General features: G+C 38.3%; 1 protein-coding gene across 1 annotated transcript in view; it reads left to right on the top strand.

Moving 5' to 3' along the window:
- The window catches only part of LOC125374134 (fas apoptotic inhibitory molecule 1-like), a 74,534-nt gene that overhangs the window by 7,918 nt on the left and 42,391 nt on the right, over positions 1-24,225 (top strand). The window contains exon 2 of the mRNA XM_048384928.1: positions 7,381-7,404. Coding sequence (XP_048240885.1) covers positions 7,381-7,404 — 24 coding nt within the window. The remainder of the gene's footprint in view (positions 1-7,380; positions 7,405-24,225) is intronic.

Below are 24,225 nucleotides of genomic sequence, written 5' to 3' on the forward strand. Positions count from 1 at the left end.
ATTAATTGACAAAACAACTGTGTAGGGCGGTGTATTCATTGACATAACAAGTGTGTAGGGTGGGATGTTCATTGACAAAACAACTGTGTAGGGCAGGATATTCTAAGATATAACAACTGTGTAGGGCGGGATGTTCATTGACATAACAACTGTAGGGCGGGATGTTCATTGACATAACAACTGTGTAGGGCAGGATATTCATTGACATAACAACTGTGTAGGGCGGGATATTCATTGATATAACAACTGTAGGGTGGGATATTAATTGACATAGCAACTGTGTAGGGCGGGATATTCATTGGCATGACAACTGTATAGGGTGGGGTATTCATTGACATAACAACTGTGTAGGGTAGGATATTCTAAGATATAACAACTGTGTAGGGCGGGATATTCATTGGCATAACTGTGTAGGGTGGGATGTTCATTGACATAACAACTGTGTAGGGCGGGATATTCATTGACGTTACAACTGTGTAGGGCGGGATATTCATTGACATAACAACTGTGTAGGGCGGGATATTCATTGACATAACAACTGTGTAGGGCAGGATATTCATTGACATAACAACTGTGTAGGGCGGGATATTCATTGATATAACAACTGTAGGGTGGGATATTAATTGACATAGCAACTGTGTAGGGCGGGATATTCATTGGCATGACAACTGTATAGGGTGGGGTATTCATTGACATAACAACTGTGTAGGGCAGGATATTCATTGACATAACAACTGTGTAGGGCGGGATATTCATTGATATAACAACTGTAGGGTGGGATATTAATTGACATAGCAACTGTGTAGGGCGGGATATTCATTGGCATGACAACTGTATAGGGTGGGGTATTCATTGACATAACAACTGTGTAGGGCGGGCTATTCATTGACATAACAACTGTGTAGGGCGGGTTGTTCATTGACATAACAAGTGTGTAGGGCGGGATATTCATTGACATAACAGCTGTGTAGGGTGGGATATTCATTGACATAACAACTGTGTAGGGCGGGATATTCATTGACATAACAACTGTGTAGGGCGGTGTATTCATTGACATAACAAGTGTGTAGGGTGGGATATTCATTGGCATAACAACTTTTTAGGGTGGGATATTCATTGGCATAATAACTGTGTAGGGCGGGTTGTTCATTGACATAACAACTGTGTAGGGCGGGATGTTCATTGACATAACAACTGTGTAGGGTGGGATATTCATTGACATAACAACTGTGTAGGGCGGGATGTTCATTGACATAACAACTGTGTAGGGTGGGATATTCATTGACATAATAACTGTGTAGGGCGGGATATTCATTGGCATAACAACTTTTTAGGGTGGGATATTCATTGGCATAATAACTGTGTAGGGCGGGTTGTTCATTGACATAACAACTGTGTAGGGCGGGATATTCATTGACATAACAACTGTGTAGGGCGGGATGTTCATTGACATAACAACTGTGTAGGGCGGGATGTTCATTGACATAACAACTGTGTAGGGCGGGTTGTTCATTGACATAACAACTGTGTAGGGCGGGATATTCATTGACATAACAACTGTGTAGGGTGGGATATTCATTGACATAACAACTGTGTAGGGCGGGTTGTTCATTGACATAACAAGTGTGTAGGGCGGGATATTCATTGACATAACAGCTGTGTAGGGTGGGATATTCATTGACATAACAACTGTGTAGGGCGGGATATTCATTGACATAACAACTGTGTAGGGCGGTGTATTCATTGACATAACAAGTGTGTAGGGTGGGATATTAATTGACAAAACAACTGTGTAGGGCGGTGTATTCATTGACATAACAAGTGTGTAGGGTGGGATATTAATTGACAAAACAACTGTGTAGGGCGGTGTATTCATTGACATAACAAGTGTGTAGGGTGGGATATTCATTGACATAAGAACTGTGTAGGGCGGGATATTCATTGACATAACAGCTGTGTAGGGGGGGATATTCATTGACATAACAGCTGTGTAGGGGCGGGATATTCATTGACATAACAGCTGTGTAGGGAGGGATATTCATTGACATAACAGCTGTGTAGGGTGGGATATTCATTGACATAACAGCTGTGTAGGGAGGGATATTCATTGACATAACAGCTGTGTAGGGGCGTTGGGGTGGAATATTCAAGTCCAGTGAAGAGCCACCGAAATACGACGTCGTAGGACATTGACGACGAGTTACAAAATCGTTTGGCGATGTCAGCAATGTTCGACATCATAGGACCATGTCAATGAGTTATCCACGTCGTGGCTCAGATTGCTTTGTGGAACATAACCAAGGTTTTGTTTGTTTGTTGTTTAACGCCGCACTCGACAATATTACATCTATCTGACGGCGGTTTGTAAATAATCGAGTCTGGACAAGACAATTCAGTGATTGACGCCACGAGTATCGATCCACGCAATTGGGATACGATCACATGCATCAACCAGGTCAGCGAGCCTGACCACCCGATCCCGTTAGTCGCCTCTTGCGGCAAGCATGGGTTTCTGAAGACCTATTCTACCCTGGATCTTCACGGGTCACATAACCAACTGCCACCCTCAGGTCATGGCTTTGAGTCTAAGAGGCGACTGATCCAGACTCGATTATTGACCGACCGCTGTCATATAGCTGGAATATTGCTGAGTGAGGCGTTAAACAACAAACAAACAGACTGAGGTCCCCGGTTTGTCCGAACCAGACATGTTGTATTGTAACACATGTAACCGAAAAGGTAAACGTCTGACAGGCCAGGGCTGGACTGCCAAGCTTAGTCCTTTGACCACAACATTCAACTTTATATATACGGGCGGTGTTATATTAAGTGTCATGTTGATATGAAAATTATTAAATTACAAATTTGATACAACATGACAAACAATGCAAATTCTTAAATTACAAAACGGTCGAAATATGATATCGATATGTTCACATTCGTCGCTGAGCACTCAGTAATGGGTACTGATAACAAACCGAATGACTTCATAAAACTTTAAAGAATGCTACTCGAAACCTATCGATAGATCAGTATTTTGAATCAGGTCATGAATATTTTAGTGAGAATCTAACCAGTGAAATATTATGACCAAGGCAAGGACCTCGTGAAATTTTGCTACATGTATATATAAGGAATGCATGCGTAGTTTGATGAAAACACGCACGTGTAATCTGTGAAGATGATCTTGAATGCAACGTTTTGAGTTCAAGATAGACAGTTTCTATTTTTGTTTGTTATTTAACGCCGCACTCAGAAATATTCCAAGCAAGCATGGGTTGCTGAAGACCTGTTTTCTACCGTGATCTTCACGGGTCAAATAGTATATATGGTTCTTTGGTTGTACATATACTGTTGTATAATTTATATGTATAAACTTAGCGGTTAGATGAAATGATTAAGGTGCAAATAATAAATTAAACTATTAAATAATGTACGATATTAAAGACAAAAACATATTCATATGTTTAAGAAGTACCTGTGTCTGGTCGAAAGCAGACAGAATGTACACTGTAAATAAATATAGTGAGTGAGTGAGAATGGTTTTACGCCGCCTTTAGCAATATTCCCGCAATATCACGATGGGGACACCAGAAATGGGCTTCACACATTGTACCCATGTCGGGAATCGAACCCGGGTCTTCGGCGTGACGAGCGAACGCTTTAGCCACTTGGTTACCCGACCGCCCGTAAATAAATATAAGATATATATGTGAGTTATTAATCAGAGCAGAAACTCATGTTATTATCAACAGAAATTCAATTCATATCTGTCTGGGCCAACAAACCAGTGATTGATATTATGAACAACGATCCCCGCCGTCGGGGTACGATGACACACAATCCGCCAAGTCGCCTCTCACAACAAACGCAACATACCTGGGGTAATCCCACAAAGCGATTTTAGCGCTTCATTAGTTATAGTCCGTGAGTGGTTTAGTTTACCCCTTCTTCTAGCAATATTCCAGCAATATCAAGGCGGGGGACACCAGAAATGGGCTTCACACATTGTACCCATGTCTGGAATCGAACCCGGGTGTTCGGCGTTACTAGCGAACGCTTTAACCACAAGGCTACCCGACCACCCAACATTATGCGTAAGCCTATGTTAAAGTATGGGAGTTACGATCATCTTAGCTGTAAGATGGCTTCGTGGAAAGGGACCTAGGGATCTAATCGGACCTATAATCATAGGTGAGGTGAAATGGGGTTTAACGTCGCGTTCTAAGATTATGGCACTTATATAGCGACGTGCATGCACGTATGTGTGTGTGTGGCTGCTTGAACTAGTCCGGACTGATGCCGATTTATAGTGCTAGCTCACTGAGATACCATGCCGCAGTTTAACATGAATACCCCACTCAGACACAATATACTGACTCCGAGCCGACCAGTCCTCGTCTTAGCCCCTTAGTGCCGAGCGCCAGACAGGGTAACAACAAGTACCATCTTTTAACGTCTTTTGGTATGACGCGGTCGGGGATCGAACCCCGGACCTTCCGCTCTCCGGGCGGACTCTCTACCACTAGACCACGGAGGCGGTCCCTATAATCATAGCATAGTGTATGTTTATAATGCCCCAAATCCACACCTGAAAATAGTCTCAGCTCCCTGGGTAGCATACACGTCAGGCTAAAGGTTAACTGCCACATTACAATCCCATCCTACCGGGTACCCATTCACTGCTGGGTGAACAGAGGCACATTTCGAACAAAGTCACATGCCCAAGGAGACACCACCTGTGCTACATGTGCTTCAGTGCGGGTCAGGACCAAAGCCCTAGAACTCACGGAAATCAAGCTGCCAAACACAGTCACCCACTCTCACCTGTGTTCTCTACACAGAACCACCACAATCCCCAACAACTATAGTCTATACACTCATACATTCAGAAACAAGCCGTGCATGGCTTATTCTACGGAAGCATTTTAGGGCCATTTGTTTATTTAGTTTTTTCTTGAAATTTCAAGATACTAACTTAACATTTATAATGTTATGTTAAAATCTCAAGGTGCTAAGTTGAAATTTCAAGATATATACTAAGTAGCAATTTCAAGATATATACTAAGTTGAAATTTCAAGATAATGATCTCGAAATTTCAAGAAAACCCCCCAAACAAATAACATTATAATGACTTCCATACCATAAGCCTTCATGTACAATAGTTATTTGATAAAACTTTCATCTGCTTCATCCTGATGGGGTATCGTGCAGGAAGTTGAGGCACTGTAAGTCACCATGATCCCCAGCTAGGTGGCCGATGGCTTTTAGGCCGTGTTTGAAACAGCTGTAAATAATATTGTTATGATAAATATTTTTGACAAATTTGTTTTTAAATATAATTGGTATTCATGACTCATTTGCATATTTATCAACTTGTTCTCGTCGTTGTATTGCTGAAATAATGCTGATGCGACGTTAACTATAAATCACTCACTCACTCTCTGCTTCTTGACTTTATAAGATATGACCCAGGCTAAGGCGGCCATCAGGAGGAGTGAGTGAGTGAGTGAGTGAGTGTGGTCTTACGCCGCTTTTAGCAATATTCCAGCAATATCACGGCGGGGGACACCAGAAATGGGCTTCACACATTGTGCCCATGTCGGGAATCGAACCCGGGTCTTCGGCGTGACGAGCGAACGCTTTAACCAGTAGGCTACCCGACCGCCCCAATGAGGAGGAACGTACCGTGTTCTTACGTCAATCATGGATCGGGATTTGGTTACATCTTAAACATTCATCAAAATGTAATCAGTGTCCCATTTGAGTGAGTGAGTGAGTGAGGTGGGTTTAACGCCGCTTTTAACAGTATTCCAGTTATATCGCGGCGTGTCAGCTTAATGTGGGAGGAAGGCCCGAAGTGATGCAGGTCTGACGTTTACCACTTTGGTGAAACCCACGAGCACGGGTATGGTGCTGACAAACCTAGAAACATAATCGGGATGAACCGGGATTCGAACCCACAATCATTTTTCTGGCGTACCAAGGAACGACTGGGCCACCCGTCCCCCTGTCCCATGTGAATAGGCACAACAGATGCATGAAGGTTCTGGATATTTGAAAGACAGAAGGGGTATCGACGAACGTTTTCCCAGACGTATATATACTTCTCAAAATAAGTAAAAGAACACCCGATTTTTCATGACTATAGTTAATCTGTCATGTCATGACAGAACACCCGATTTTTTCATGACTTTAGTTGTCATATCATGACAGACTAACTATAGTCATGAAAAACTCGGGTGTTCTTTGACTTATTTTGAGTAGTATATGTCAGCGTTCACATATGTCCTGATACTGAATCGCCTGTCTATTTGTCAGGTTTCCCGACCTCCGACTATATTTGAAGGGTAAAAACATTATGAGCCAATAATTCTTCACCGTTAATGCACGTCTAAAATCAGACAACTCCACATTCCGTGGCAGGTAGATGCAGGATACAATTAACATGAGGGCAAAACATCAAATTGATGATGAAAAATGTCAGAATCTATAATAAACATGTGACAAACCCCAGGTTGGCCAACATCAGGGGCGTTTTTGTATTAACTCATACACCTACTCGGGTGAGTGAGTATGGTTTTACGCCGCTTTTAGCAATATTCCAGCAATATCACGGCGGAGGACACAAGAAATGGGCTTCACACATTGTACCCATGTTTTGAATCGAACCCGGGTCTTCGGCGTGACTAACGAACGCTTTAACCACTTGGCTACCCGACCGCCCACCTACTTCTGTGAACAAATGCAGGTTCCAGGATCTTTCCACTTTCTGGTTAAGAAAGATAACTGAGTTCGGTCACTTCGTGCGTCCATCACAGTTGTTGACCAAAGAAACAAATGAAAAACCATATTCAGTTTCTGTCTGGATTTGTGCAAAATGACGACTGTCTGTACGGCAAGGGGAATGATTTTGCAATTGTAAGTTCCCCTTCGCGTCGTGCTATACCATTGACCTAAGCAGTTACCAAGGTACATGTATATTGTACTCAAATTTAACAGTAAGACACATTTGTACATCTATGCTTTTTAATCAGAGTGTCACCATCAACGACTGGTTAAGTCATTCCAGAAATGTTATGGTGGACTTTCTGAGGAGTGTACTAACTGTGAATTGTTTTGGCCAACATGGTGGACAATGCGTTCCCAAACTGTGGCCTTAACGGGGTGTTCTTACACTTGCTTACTCATTGGCACTAGCGTCTTTAAAGAGCATTGTGTGAGTGGTGTGTTCTACCGTTAGAGCAGGAGATGCCTAGTGTTGCTTACCCTTTTCGAGAACACCTAGTGTCATCAGTGGTTTTCAGAGATCCATTCGTATAATTGTCATCACGTTTTGCTTTTCGGATAATGTTGACGTATTAAATTTATATTCACAGTAAAAATCAAGCACAGCAAACACAGTAAGTATACTTATAACTACAAACACTTGTTTTGCCTTTGTAGATTCCATTTCCAAATTTTGATAGACTGCCTGTGTGTTATTTTCTTCTATAGAACACCTAGACGATTCTTACTTATGTAGACCACCTAGACGATTTTTACTTCTGTAGACCACCTAGACGATTCTTACTTCTATAGACCACCTAGACGATTCTTACTTCTGCAGACCACCTAGACGATTCTTACTTCTATAGACCGCCTAGACGATTCTTACTTCCATAGAGCACCTAGACGATTCTTACTCCTGTAGACAACCTAGACGATTCTTACTCCTGTAGACAACCTAGACGATTCTTACTCCTGTAGACAACCTAGACGATTCTTACTCCTGTAGACAACCTAGACGATTCTTACTCCTGTAGGCCACCTAGATGATTCTTACTCCTGTAGACAACCTAGACGATTCTTACTCCTGTAGACAACCTAGACGATTCCTACTCCTGTAGACAACCTAGACGATTCTTACTCCTGTAGACAACCTAGATGATTCTTACTCCTGTAGACCACCTAGATGATTCTTACTCCTGTAGACAACCTAGACGATTCTTACTCCTGTAGACAACCTAGACGATTCTTACTCCTGTAGACCACCTAGATGATTCTTACTCCTGTAGGCCACCTAGACGATTCTTACTCCTGTAGACAACCTAGACGATTCTTACTCCTGTAGACAACCTAGACGATTCTTACTCCTGTAGACAACCTAGACGATTCTTACTTCTATAGAGCACCTAGACCATTCTTACTTCTATAGAGCACCTAGACCATTCTTACTTCTATAGAGCACCTAGACGATTCTTACTTCTATAGAGCACCTAGACGATTCTTACTTCTATAGACCACCTAGATGATTCTTACTTCTATAGACCGCCTTGACTATTCTTACTTCTGTAGACCACCCAGACGATTCTTACTTCTATATAGACCACCTAAATAATTCTTACTTCTATAGACCACCTAGACGATTCTTACTTCTATATAGACCACCTAAATAATTCTTACTTCTATAGACCACCTAAATAATTCTTACTTCTATAGAGCACCTAGACCATTCTTACTTTTTATAGAGCACCTAGACCATTCTTACTTCTATAGAGCACCTAGACGATTCTTACTTCTATAGACCACCTAGATGATTCTTACTTCTATAGACCACCTTGACTATTCTTACTTCTGTAGACCACCAAGACGATTCTTACTTCTATATAGACCACCTAAATAATTCTTACTTCTATAGACCACCTAGACGATTCTTACTTCTATAGACCACCTAGACGATTCTTACTTCTATAGACCACCTAGACGATTCTTACTTCTATAGACCACCTAGATGATTCTTACTTCTATAGACCACCTAGACGATTCTTACTTCTATAGACCACCTAGACGATTCATTCTTCTAGTCCAGTACTGTACGGTGCTTTCTTCTATAGACCGTCTGAACAGTGCTTTCTTCTATAGAACGTCTAAACAATGCTTTCTTCTATAGACCGTCTGAACAGTGCTTTCTTCTATAGACCGTCTGAACAGTGCTTTCTTCTAAAGACCATCTGAACAGGGCTTTCTTCTATAGACCGTCTGAACAGTGCTTTTTTCTATAGACCGTTTGAACACAGAACAGTGCTTTCTTCTATAGACAGCCTGAACAGCGCTTTCTTCTATAGACCATCTGAACAGTGCTTTCTTCTATAGACCGTCTGAACAGTGCTTTCTTCTATAGACCGTCTGAACACTGAACATTGCTTTCTTCTATAGACAGCCTGAACAGCGCTTTCTTCTAAAGACCGTCTGAACAGTGCTGTCTTCTATAGACCGTCTGAATAGTGCTTTCTCTTATAGACCGTCTGAACAGTGCTTTCGTCTATAGACCGTCTGAACTGTGCTTTCTTCTTTAGACCGTCTGTACAAAGCTTTCTTCTATAGACCGTCTGAACAGTGCTTTCTTCTAGAGACCGTCTGAACAGTGCTTTCTTCTATAGACCGTCTGAACTGTGCTTTCTTCTTTAGACCGTCTGTACAAAGCTTTCTTCTATAGACCGTCTGAACAGTGCTTTCTTCTAGAGACCGTCTGAACAGTGCTTTCTTCTATAGACCGTCTCTACAGTGCTTTCTTCTATAGACCGTCTGTACATAGCTTTCTCCTATAGACCGTCTGAACAGGGCTTTCTTCTATAGACTGTCTGTGCGGTGCTTTCTTCTATAGACCGTCTCTACAGTGCTTTCATCTTTAGACCGTCTGTACAGTACTTTCTTCTACAGACCGTCTGAACAGGGCTTTTTTCAATAGACCGTCTGAACAGTGCTTTCTTCTTCAGGCTAAATAAAGAAATGACGCTTCTTTCTATCAGTCAAATTATCAACTAATTATCAGAAATGTTATTTTCTTCTGTAAACCCTAGAAGAAAATTATTGTTTCTTATGCAGGCTTTTTGAACATTATATTTCTGTAGACCCTCTAACCATGCTTACTTGTACAGCTCATGTGAACCAAAGAATTTCTTCTGCAGACCATGCATGGCAATCAATTTTGAACATTTCTTTGAATCGCGTTGTATTTTAAAGGTAATTTAAACTAGCTTTCTTCAGTAGAATGATGCTTTCTTCAGTAGAATGATGCTTTCTTCAGTAAAATTATGCTTTCTTCAGTAGAATGATGCTTTCTTCAGTAGAATGATGCTTTCTTCTGAAGTCCATTTAAAAACATTATGTTTTCGTGTTTATGATTTCTTCTGAAGAAACAAATGATCCTTTCTTCAGTACACTGACTAAATTATGCTTAATTCTCCAATCAAATAATCTTTTCTTTAGAAGATCGCTTGAACGAGGTCTTTCATTCTCTATTGTTATAGATAAATTATGCTTTTTCTGTAATCGTGCTACTTTTTTCTGTAGACTATATAAACAAATGATGATTTTAACGAAGAACATGAAGACACTAATATCTTCTACAGACAGAAAGACAAATCACACATTCTCATTTCGACCGCGTGAACGATGTTTCTTCTATCTGAACTATGTTTCGTCTGTTGACCATCAAAATATTTTATTCTGTACGCCATAGACAAATAATTATTTTTCCTCTGTGGGCCACATACATCAATGTACTTTCTTCTGTAGAATATAAAAATAATTGTACTTTCTCCTGTAGAATATATAAATAAATGTACTTTCTTCTGTAGCATATATAAATAAATGTACTTTCTCCTGTAGAATATATAAATAAATGTACTTTCTTCTGTAGAATATATAAATAAATGTACTTTCTTCTGTAGAATATATAAATAAATGTACTTTCTTTCGTAGAATATATAAATAAATGTTCTTTCTTCTGTAGAATATATAAATACATGTACTTTCTCCTGTAGAATATATAAATAAATGTACTTTCTTCTGTAGAAGATATAAATAAATGTACTTTCTTCTGTAGAATATATAAATAAATGTACTTTCTTCTGTAGAATATATAAATAAATGTACTTTCTTCTGTAGAATATATAAATACATGTACTTTCTCCTGTAGAATATATAAATAAATGTACTTTCTTCTGTAGCATATATAAATAAATGTACTTTCTCCTGTAGAATATATAAATAAATGTACTTTCTCCTGTAGAATATATAAATAAATGTACTTTCTTCTGTAGAATATATAAATACATGTACTTTCTCCTGTAGAAAATATAAATAAATGTACTTTCTTCTGTAGCATATATAAATAAATGTACTTTCTCCAGTAGCATATATAAATAAATGTACTTTCTTCTGTAGAATATATAAATAAATGTTCTTTCTTCTGTAGAATATATAAATAAATGTACTTTCTTCTGTAGAATATATAAATAAATGTACTTTCTTCTGTAGAATATATAAATAAATGTACTTTCTTCTGTAGAATATATAAATAAATGTACTTTCTTCTGTAGAATATATAAATAAATGTTCTTTCTTCTGTAGAATATATAAATACATGTACTTTCTCCTGTAGAATATATAAATAAATGTACTTTCTTCTGTAGAATATATAAATACATGTACTTTCTCCTGTAGAATATATAAATAAATGTACTTTCTTCTGTAGAATATATAAATAAATGTTCTTTCTTCTGTAGCATATATAAATAAATGTACTTTCTTCTGTAGAATATATAAATAAATGTTCTTTCTTCTGTAGAATATATAAATAAATGTACTTTCTTCTGTAGCATATATAAATAAATGTACTTTCTTCTGTAGAATATATAAATAAATGTACTTTCTTCTGTAGAATATATAAATAAATGTACTTTCTTCTGTAGAATATATAAATAAATGTACTTTCTTCTGTAGAATATATAAATAAATGTACTTTCTTCTGTAGAATATATAAATAAATGTACTTTCTTCTGTAGAATATATAAATAAATGTTCTTTCTTCTGTAGAATATATAAATAAATGTACTTTCTTCTGTAGCATATATAAATAAATGTACTTTCTTCTGTAGAATATATAAATAAATGTACTTTCTTCTGTAGAATATATAAATACATGTACTTTCTCCTGTAGAATATATAAATAAATGTACTTTCTTCTGTAGCATATATAAATAAATGTACTTTCTCCTGTAGAATATATAAATAAATGTACTTTCTTCTGTAGAATATATAAATACATGTACTTTCTCCTGTAGAATATATAAATAAATGTACTTTCTTCTGTAGCATATATAAATAAATGTACTTTCTCCTGTAGAATATATAAATAAATGTACTTTCTCCTGTAGCATATATAAATAAATGTACTTTCTTCTGTAGAATATATAAATAAATGTTCTTTCTTCTGTAGAATATATAAATAAATGTACTTTCTTCTGTAGAATATATAAATAAATGTTCTTTCTTCTGTAGAATATATAAATAAATGTACTTTCTTCTGTAGAATATATAAATAAATGTACTTTCTTCTGTAGAATATATAAATACATGTACTTTCTCCTGTAGAATATATAAATACATGTACTTTCTTCTGTAGAATATATAAATAAATGTACTTTCTTCTGTAGAACTTATTGAAAATTGTAGTTTCTTCTGTAGACCCCACCACGAAATGTTCTTCTATACACCATACAGACAAATATTTTCTCGTCTGTAGGCCATGTAAATAAATGTAGTTTCTTTTGTAGAACATACTTGTATAAACGAATGTTTTCTTCTGTTGACCACACAGGCAAATAATGATATCGCGTCTGTAGACCATGAAATGAATGTAGTTTCTTCTGTAGACCATATAAACAAATGTTTTCATCTGTAGACCATATAAACAAATGTTTTCATCTGTAGACCATATATACACAAATGTTTTCATCTGTAGACCATACAAACAAATGTTTTCATCTGTAGACCATACAAACAAATGTTTTCATCTGTAGACCATATATACAAATGTTTTCATCTGTAGACCATATAAACAAATGTTTTCATCTGTAGACCATATATACAAATGTTTTCATCTGTAGACCATATATACAAATGTTTTCATCTGTAGACCATATAAACAAATGTTTTCATCTGTAGACCATATAAACAAATGTTTTCATCTGTAGACCATACAAACAAATGTTTTCATCTGTAGACCATATATACAAATGTTTTCATCTGTAGACCATATAAACAAATGTTTTCATCTGTAGACCATACAAACAAATGTTTTCATCTGTAGTCCATATAAACAAATGTTTTCATCTGTAGACCATACAAACAAATGTTTTAATCTGTAGACCATATGAACAAATGTTTTAATCTGTAGACCATACAAACAAATGTTTTCATCTGTAGACCATACAAACAAATGTTTTCATCTGTAGACCATATAAACAAATGTTTTCATCTGTAGACCATAGAAAAAAATGTTTTCATCTGTAGACCATATAAACAAATGTTTTCATCTGTAGACCATACAAACAAATGTTTTCATCTGTAGACCATATAAACAAATGTTTTCATCTGTAGACCATACAAACAAATGTTTTCATCTGTAGACCATACAAACAAATGTTTTCATCTGTAGACCATATATACAAATGTTTTCATCTGTAGACCATATAAACAAATGTTTTCATCTGTAGACCATACAAACAAATGTTTTCATCTGTAGTCCATATAAACAAATGTTTTCATCTGTAGACCATACAAACAAATGTTTTAATCTGTAGACCATATGAACAAATGTTTTAATCTGTAGACCATACAAACAAATGTTTTCATCTGTAGACCATACAAACAAATGTTTTCATCTGTAGACCATACAAACAAATGTTTTCATCTGTAGACCATACAAACAAATGTTTTCATCTGTAGACCATATAAACAAATGTTTTCATCTGTAGACCATACAAACAAATGTTTTCATCTGTAGACCATATAAACAAATGTTTTCATCTGTAGACCATACAAACAAATGTTTTCATCTGTAGACCATACAAACAAATGTTTTCATCTGTAGTCCATATAAACAAATGTTTTAATCTGTAGACCATACAAACAAATGTTTTCATCTGTAGACCATACAAACAAATGTTTTCATCTGTAGACCATATAAACAAATGTTTTCATCTGTAGACCATATAAACAAATGTTTTCATCTGTAGACCATACAAACAAATGTTTTCATCTGTAGACCATATAAACAAATGTTTTCATCTGTAGACCATATAAACAAATGTTTTCATCTGTAGACCATATAAACAAATGTTTTCATCTGTAGACCATACAAACAAATGTTTTCATATGTAGACCATATAAACAAATGTTTTCATCTGTAGACCATACAAACAAATGTTTTCATCTGTAGACCATATAAACAAATGTTTTCATCTGTAGACCATACAAACAAATGTTTTCATCTGTAGACCATACAAACAAATGTTTTCATCTGTAGACCATATATACAAATGTTTTCATCTGTAGACCATATAAACAAATGTTTTCATCTGTAGACCATACAAACAAATGTTTTCATCTGTAGTCCATATAAACAAATGTTTTCATCTGTAGACCATACAAACAAATGTTTTAATCTGTAGACCATATGAACAAATGTTTTAATCTGTAGACCATACAAACAAATGTTTTCATCTGTAGACCATACAAACAAATGTTTTCATCTGTAGACCATACAAACAAATGTTTTCATCTGTAGACCATACAAACAAATGTTTTCATCTGTAGACCATATAAACAAATGTTTTCATCTGTAGACCATACAAACAAATGTTTTCATCTGTAGACCATATAAACAAATGTTTTCATCTGTAGACCATACAAACAAATGTTTTCATCTGTAGACCATACAAACAAATGTTTTCATCTGTAGTCCATATAAACAAATGTTTTAATCTGTAGACCATACAAACAAATGTTTTCATCTGTAGACCATACAAACAAATGTTTTCATCTGTAGACCATATAAACAAATGTTTTCATCTGTAGACCATATAAACAAATGTTTTCATCTGTAGACCATACAAACAAATGTTTTCATCTGTAGACCATATAAACAAATGTTTTCATCTGTAGACCATATAAACAAATGTTTTCATCTGTAGACCATATAAACAAATGTTTTCATCTGTAGACCATACAAACAAATGTTTTCATATGTAGACCATATAAACAAATGTTTTCATCTGTAGACCATACAAACAAATGTTTTCATCTGTAGACCATATAAACAAATGTTTTCATCTGTAGACCATACAAACAAATGTTTTCATCTGTAGACCATATAAACAAATGTTTTCATCTGTAGACCATACAAACAAATGTTTTCATCTGTAGACCATACAAACAAATGTTTTCATCTGTAGTCCATATAAACAAATGTTTTAATCTGTAGACCATACAAACAAATGTTTTCATCTGTAGACCATACAAACAAATGTTTTAATCTGTAGACCATATAAACAAATGTTTTAATCTGTAGACCATACAAACAAAAGATACTCTCATGTTTGGGCTGTCTGAATGGTGATTTTCTGTACATTATTCGACAAGCACGGGAATGGTGCAGACAAACCAAAGCATGAACTCTGTGCTGAGACATTTGCATACAGAAACGATAGCTGGTGCTAGACGATCTCTGACGATTGACGCAATACCAACGGGTATCAGAGTCATGGTCAGATTGTACCATGTGCGCCTCTTTGGCAGTATGGTTTAGGCGATATTTACCGTACTCTGAAGAACTTTAAGCAAGGCAAGGGCACGTGCTTTTATTCAGCATCTATACCTCATGATGCATGTTTTCTTTCCGTTCTGCATGTCATGCAAACGTCTCTGAGTTCTGTACTGTACACTCCCAATGTGGTTAAATCGTTCGCTCGTCACGCCAAAGAACAGGGCTCGTTATCCTTGAATATGCCAGGATCCGTTAGTCGTGACGTCGTGTTTATTGCTCTCCGATTATGATCCTTGAACGGTGAGCACATTTAACGTGTTTATCAACTCTGTATCTATGCTCGTGGATTTCACCAAAGAGGTAAACGTCTACGAACCCCCCCTAACCCCCCCCCACCCCACTCCCCACCCCTCCCCCCCACACACACGTCTACAAACCTCTAACATGTAAGAACCCCCTCACGTCTTCGAACCCACTCACGTCTACAAACCCCCTCACGTATTCGAACTCACTCGCGTCTACGAAGCCCCTCACGTCTAAAAACGCCTAACGTGTAAGAACCCCCTCACGTCTACGAACCCCCTCACGTCTACAAACCCCTAACGTGTAAGAACCCCCTCGCGTCTACGAACCCACTCGCGTCTATGAATCCGCTCAAGTCTACGAACGCCTCTGACACACCGTGATATGTCTGATACATTGTTCACCGCGACGTAAAGCCAAACTCACTAAATTCAATACTAAGCCGGCGATCAGCTTATACTCGGAGGATCCCCAAAACAGATCACTTAGCCCCCGTTACCATAGACATTCCCCCATGGCAACAGCTGACACGAAGGATGGTGAGTTACGGGGTAACTAACCTCCTCTGTAACAGTAACGTCTTCGTCGGCTGATCATGACGGGGTGTACCAGTGAAGTACTTCCGTCCAGTAATTGACTTTCGACTTCTTATCTGTACCGTATGAAGGAAAGGGCAGGCAAATTTAGGGGATGTCATGAACCATCATAGGACTTTGGTCATTGCATTTGAAATAAAGAAACACATTCTGTTAGAATCTTTACAATCTTCTTGCAAGAAGCCACGAATTCTAACAACCATTGAATCTTTGCAATGCTATGGGTGTCAGATTTCTTCATGCCAGTAAAATATGATAATTATTTTTTTAAAGAAAATGGTATAACTTCAATGTCTGAAAATCTTTAACAATTTTCGTAGTAACAACAGGGCTGAAACTTCATGTAGGTACGCAGCTCTATGATACAGAGCCCTTTCTACGCGGTTCCTCGCCTTGACGCTGCTTGGATAGGCATACATTAAGCGCCGTGTGTCGTGTCAGGCATGCATCAAACATTTACTATTTTATGCAAATTGAGAGACGGGCGCTACTGGTACGGTAGGACATGCTTACGATTTTCGAGAACACCTGACGTCATCGCTGATTTTCAGTGATCCATTCATATACCTTTCACTACTATTTCGCCTTTAAAGCCCCATAGAATCATTTTCGGCGGATAATCGAGTTACCACACAGATTTAGGCTATTTGTTACATCTGGTACCAGGGGAGTCGTGAATGTTTTGGTATTATTTTGCGTCCTCTATTTAGTGAAAACGTGTTCCTCTTTCAATCAATTGATTTCTATTTCCACCGGAACTATTAATATTAAAGAATGATATTTATATACGTCTGTGACGTACTTGCGATATAGATATGATCTCCGCTCAAGGAACTCTGCGGGAACATTTGGTATTTATTTCATCCCTTTTAGCTGTGGAAATAGCTCAGGTTCATATATCTATTCTGCTCAAAAGAAGTTAGAGAACACCCGATTGTTTCATATTGCTGTAGTTATTCTATTCTGCTCAAAAGAAGTTAGAGAACACCCGATTGTTTCATGTTGCTGTCGTTATTATATTCTGCACAAAGAAGTAAAAGAACGCCCGATGCTTTCATATAACTATAGTTAATCTATACTACTCAAAAGAAGTTAAAGAGGGTCAGATTCTTTCATATTGCTGTAGTTATTCTATTCTGCACAAAGAAGTTAAAGAACACCCGATTCTTTCATATAACTATAGTTAATCTGTACTACTCAAAAGAGGGTAAAGAAGGTTCGATTCTTTCATATTGCTGTAGTTAATCTGTACTACTATAGAGCGCACCGACGGGTGATCTGTACTACTATAGAGCGCACCGACGGGTGATCCTATCACAAACACATGCAGCGGCATGTCCACTTGTTGTGTCCTCCGCCGTGATAGTGATGGAAGACTGCTAAAAGCGGCGTAAAATCATACTCACTCACTCAATACCGCCTGATCATGATGATGCGCCTTCAGCCATGTCACCGAGGATAAAGATTCGAACCATTCTGTCGCCGGGGTCCAAATTCTAAACCGGATGTCCATGAGTTTATTGGATAATGCATGCGTATAATCCAAAGAAGTTATGTTCTGGTTGGATTATATTCTCTGAAACTAATAAGATACAGGGATGATATGATAAAATAAAGTTGCAGTTTGCACCTCTTCAGCATTATTTCAGCAAGGACTCCAAGAGTGAGCTTCACACTTTGTACCAATAATGGAAATCGAACCCGGGTATTCGTCATGACGAGTTAACGCTTTGTCAACTTGGCCAACCAAATTTATACAAGATTTTAAACACGGCAACTCAGGCGGCCATTTTGAAATTAATGTTCCTGCTCAGTCAATAACTTAGGCATATATAATTTGAAGGTTTTGTTTGTGATAAATGTTAGCAAATCCCCACATACATGTCTGTGCTCTTCTCCCAATTTAAGCTAACACGACGTGATATAAATGGAACAATGTTAAAAGCGGCGTTAAACCCAGCTCACAGAGTAACTCAGCCCATACGTACGTGTCAGTGACTTTGCTAGAACTATCACAAGAGGTGGATTCATACGACGTGTGACGCGGTCTCTGCCTTGGTAGTTTGGTGCATTAATCGCTCATTGATCCGAAAATACAATTCTGTAAAGTGACTCTAATGGTGATCGTGACTGTAGTGATTTCCACTGACCCATTCATATGATTTTCACCGCTATTTTGCCTTATACGCCCAATAGGATCTGTTTCAGTGGATAATCGACGTTTTATATAGTAATATGTCAATAGTAATCTGTCAATAGTAATCTGTCATTGCTGAATACCTTTCTGCCTGGAAGGATATCAACCTGTCAAGTTCAACGACCCAGATTAAGCTGTAATTACACATAAGCCATGCTGAATGTGTCGTGAAACAAAAGACCCAGCCGCCGCTCACAAATCACGACTTCAGTGTTATATAATAAGTAGTGAACCTTCATTTACATACCATTTACCATGCTTAGAGGCCGACCATTACATATTCGGGGGGAAAATATTCCTACATTCTTCAAACAAGTCCCACAAAATGTACGCATGTTCTGTATGATGGCAACGTATAGCTGTATATCTAGATTTGAATAATAATAATAATAATAATAATAATTATAATAATTATAATAATAATAATAATACACAGTACAAACTATTTACGGGGTGTCTTTCTTATCTCGTGTCATCGTACTGCGCTTCCAATGACATGATCTACATGGAGCAGAAAGGAGCCAGAAAGGGATGTTGGGGTTGTAAGGATCAATTGTTGGTTCAGAAAATGATCCCTGAAGAGGCTAAAACTTACCAACGTAACCTCTCAGTGTGTTGGATAAACTACAGAAAAGCTTATGATTCTGTACCTCATGAATGGATTTTGAAATCACTGGAATGTATTGACCTCCCCGAGCCACTACTTGTTTTACTCAAGTCTTTAACGAATTGCTAGTCAACTCGACTTGAGATGTATTCACAGCGGCAGGTGGTGACTTAGGAACCTATTTCTATTAGAAGAGGAATATTTCAGGGCGATTCTTTCAGTCCTCTGCTTTTCAGTTTGTCATTAAATCCTTTAAGCTTTTTGCCTAGCAAAGAGGAAGGTTATCATCCTGGACCTCCTAGAGCACGGCTCCCCAACACCCCTTACTCACCTCCTTTACATGGATGATCTTGAACTTATTGCCAATGGAGGATCCACACTCAAAATACAGATTCTCCTTTTCGAGTCGAGTCCTTTTCTAATGATATCGGCATGTCCTTTGGACTCGACAAATGCAACATTCTTCATTTGAAACGTGGCAAGGTAGAAGAGGGAGGATCAGTCAGTTTACTTGGAGGAGTTATTGACCATCTCGTGGAAGGTCAGGCCTATACGTACTTAGGGATGCAGATTAGGGACAAACCCCAGAATGCCCATGTCAAGTGCAAGCTTCGGGCAGAGTACAAATGTAGACTAAAGAAAATCTGGAGTTCAGAACTGAATGCTCGCAATAAAATAAAAGCCACAAATACTTATGTTGTGCCCTTCCTTTCGTATTCATTGTTGTTGATGGGACGAAACAAGAAATTCAGGGTACTGACACCCTCACACAAAGAATCATGTCAGACAATAGATCCCACCACCCTAGCTCTTCCCTCAATCGCTTATATTTACCAATTACGATGGGAGGGCGTGGTTTGATTAATGTGGAGGCTCTTCATGATAGATGCCGCCTTGACAGGACTAATGATGCCGCATTGACAGGGCTACAGATGCTGCCACCTCCAAACGGTTCGACATCTTGAATATAACAATGTTCTCCTTGTCGGAAGTTGACAAAAATTATTCCATTTGCCAGGAAAAGCTTGACTCTGCTCTCTCCTGTGAACATGACTCTTTACCAGTTTCTTTTCTAGCAACGTTGGAGTGTCAGCGTTACGTCTTGTAGTGGTCTGCAATGTCTGATACTGTACCCACGCAGTCTTCTGAACACTGTCCAGCGACAGGATGACTGTCTCATCTGATGACATCACAGTGATAATATCGTTTCTCAGAAGGAGGATGCGCATGTACAGCTTCCTTGGTGGTGGTCACTTCCGGTGTCCTGTCTCACTTCGGCCCAGTCTGCCTGAATCAGGCCATGCGCCTGGTGACCATCTACGTCTACAGTCAAAACTTCTTGCAACGTGGACATGCGTTGCTCCTTGGTGTATCTATCAACAAACTGTTCTTTCTGTTGTAGGGTTAATCTTATAACGGTTTGTACATCGTTCCTTTTATACCCACACCTTGGCAGGATGGCATGCTTGAGGGCAGCCAAAATTTCACTTCAAACTCAAGTCCCATTGCTCTGGGTACTGTACTACGTTCAGTACTCAGCAAACTGTTTCGGTTGTGTTTTGATTGATTCTCAGCCATTTTGTTCCTCTATTCGGGGTTTGGACCCAACGTGTCCAAATGTCAGTTTGATAACATTTCTTCACTAGTTTACTTCAAAAGTTGTGCTATTAATGTCCGTCATCCACAATATCAGTACCTGAAAAGTACATTCCTCGATAGTTGTGAGTACAAACATGTCACGCTGACCGGTTTTCTGCCACCCTGAAGAAAATGCATACTTGACTTTTCCTACACAATCTGTTATATAAAATGTTTTTTTATAGAACTGCTTTGTTATACTGTTAATTTCAATGTACTGATTTAAAATCACCTACATCAGGACTGCCTTAGTGAACAGTGAAAAAATGTTACCGTTCTTTCCATATGTTGAATTTGAAATGTGACGTCAAAAGAAATCTCTGCTCTCTTTTATGAAAAAAAAAGTATCCGCCTCTCAAAATGAAGAAAGAAAAAACATGATCCTACCCACCCACCCCTACGTATCAAATGGTCTGACCCTTACTCTGGATAAGAACACCACTCTCATATAACTTTAATTGCACACCTTCCCTTGGGTATTGATTTTTGTACCCTGGATTTTGAAGTAATTTATTTATAAAATGTATTGATATTTTAATATCACGTGTCGCTGATGAGGGACTAGCTGGATGCCTGGCGACAGTGCTTGTTGAAGAGATGGCTGAGGTACGACACTGAACGGAGCATTATGCATAATTTCCTCAGTTGTAACTCAAAACGAGGTTCAATGGCTTCGTTCATCTTTAAGTGTTTGTTAAACACAACCTGAAAATGCGTCATAACAAATACTACATAAGGTACAGAGCCAGGTACAGATGAAGCGAATCTTTGTTGCTACTTCGAGATGATTGACAAGTTGACAAATGATTGACAAATCACTGGTGAATTATTGACTTGAATATACCTATAAAGTAAACTACTGTTGTAACGAACTCAAAGGGACAGCTAATATTAGTTCGTTATAACCGTAGTTCGTTGAAAGCATATATACAGCATATATATTGCAGTGAGTGAGTTAATGCTTTACGTCACATCGGCAATATTTCAGCCATATCGTGACGACATGTATATTGCAAATGGCCGGGACGAAAAATATGTTCGTTATAAGCGTCTTCGTAATAAACGTAGTTTACTGTATTTGTCAGGTGCACGTGTACCCACTGTTGCTCTTCAATATCCGTATAAATATTTATTCAAACAATATTCCATAAAGCTAGAAGAGTGTATATAACGATTATATACATGGGTAGAAAAAAGTTAATATGTATTGTCAGCTATCATTAATTCATGTTCGCCATGATGGCATACGGTTGGCATACTGATGAACTTGGGTATTGTTGCACTTAGTATTGCCCGCCAATCCGCCTGAAGAGCTTCCCAAAGCTGTGTGTCGTAGGTGGTGCTGGGTCTCCGGCGTACCCTCTCCGCCCGCCAGGGGACTTAGCAGGCCAGTTTTATGTTCGTATTTTATCTCGTCAGAGATAGTGACGGGATCTGGCTTTGTCATCTTGAGGTTTAAAATATCTGCCGATAATTCTAACGAATAGAACAACGACAGGACGAAAACAATTCATCAAAATATCGCTGGCCTGACAAATGTCCATTCTCAATTACCAAATCAGTTCGCCTGTCATGTGTGATACCGCCTCACACTATTACACAACTGACCCTTTACCGACCATGGTCAAGAATGGTTGCCCTAGCCTACCGCTCGCCGCTACGTCGCCAATAACATTTTCTGCCATCTGTGAATCGAGGCAAAACCTTGATTGGTCTCTAAACAAGGTGTAACGCCATGGGCGCACAGTCCATCTCTGGTGTTGATAAATCCCACCGGTGAGAAGTTTCACTTTTTGGACAACTTGGGATATTGACCCACAATTCATAATTTAGTCTGTTCATTGAGGTACCATCTCGGAGGCATTTTTAAGCGTGTGCTTAGCTCAACTGCATTAGTGATTGATATGTCTTCGGCAACCCATACTTGTCCTACGAGGCGATTATACTTGCAGTAAAAGATGGCTTTGCTTGTAATAACGGGATCGGGTGGTCAGGCTCGCTGACCTGGTTTGATGCGTGTCATCGTATCCCTCTTGCGTAGATCGGTGCTCATGATGTCAATCGGGGGCACGGGTGGCCCAGTCGTCTTAGGCGCCGCGATTCTCTGTGCAGAGTTGCGTCCCTTGGGCGCGCCAGAAACCTATGATTGTGGTTTCGAATCCCGGTTCGCCCCGATTATGTTTCTTGGTTTGTCAGCACCATACCCGTGCTTGTGGGTTTCACCGAAATGGTAAACGTCTGAGACCTGTATCACTTCGGGCTTTCCTCCCACAATAAGCTGACACGCCGTGATATAACTGGAATACTGTTAAAAGCGGCGTTAAACCCAACTCACTCACTCATGATGTCAATCACTGGATTGTCTGGTCAAGACTCGATTGTTTTCAGACCGCCGTCACGTGGCTAGAATATTGCTTAGTGCGATTAAATAACAAACAAACAAACAAACAAACATTAGTGATTGTGAGTCCCCTACAGGCGAACACACTTTCGCTGTTCATGCATGAGGTGAAATTTCATTGTGATTAGATGTTGCGTTCAGACGCAACGCCGTGGTATTGTAAATGTACACCTCAACGACACTTCTGTACCTTCAAATCATAAGTTCCCGTACATTTTGTCAGTAGTATATATGATATGTATGAATAAACTCCGTGTACACAATATATTTTGTGACAAATTAAAAGATAACAACACACTTTGAAAAAAATGTCAATTGAAATATTTAATGAATAGACACTATAAACACCGCCGGGCAAGACATGTTTCGTTAAACCAAAAGATCAAAACCGCTTTGAATGAATTGACCATGTACTTTCAAGTCACAAAGTCCAAAGCCCCATTGGACGTCTCAGGAAGTAATTACCAATATTGCACGGCGCTTGGCTCCTTTCACAGTTGTCCATGGTGATAAGAGAGATAACATGTGTTGACAAAAACTGTAAGAGCGGAGGATTCATCGAGAATTGCGCGGACTTTTTTGTGTGTGTTTCCTGGGCCAATTAATGCATTACTGTTAAAATACCTCTTAATCTTAGAAAACTTGAACTTTAAAAAAGCAAAATGTTTAATAAATAAACGATTTTACTCCCAAAGGGCCCTTATTTTCTTTTTTAAAGGTTACTGATTGGGGGACAAAAAGATCAGGTCGGTAATTCGAAAAGAATGGAATAAAAAACCCAATATTTAATATTATTATTTATATATTTTTTTTATTATTATCCTGAAAATGTTAGATGGGAAACGAGACAGTGGGGCGGGTGTTTTATGTTTAAATTTGCCACAAAT

The sequence above is a fragment of the Haliotis rufescens genome, unplaced genomic scaffold, assembly GCF_023055435.1.
Source record: "Haliotis rufescens isolate VD_foot unplaced genomic scaffold, xgHalRufe1.0.p SCAF_52, whole genome shotgun sequence".
Taxonomy (NCBI): Eukaryota; Metazoa; Mollusca; class Gastropoda; order Lepetellida; family Haliotidae; genus Haliotis; species Haliotis rufescens.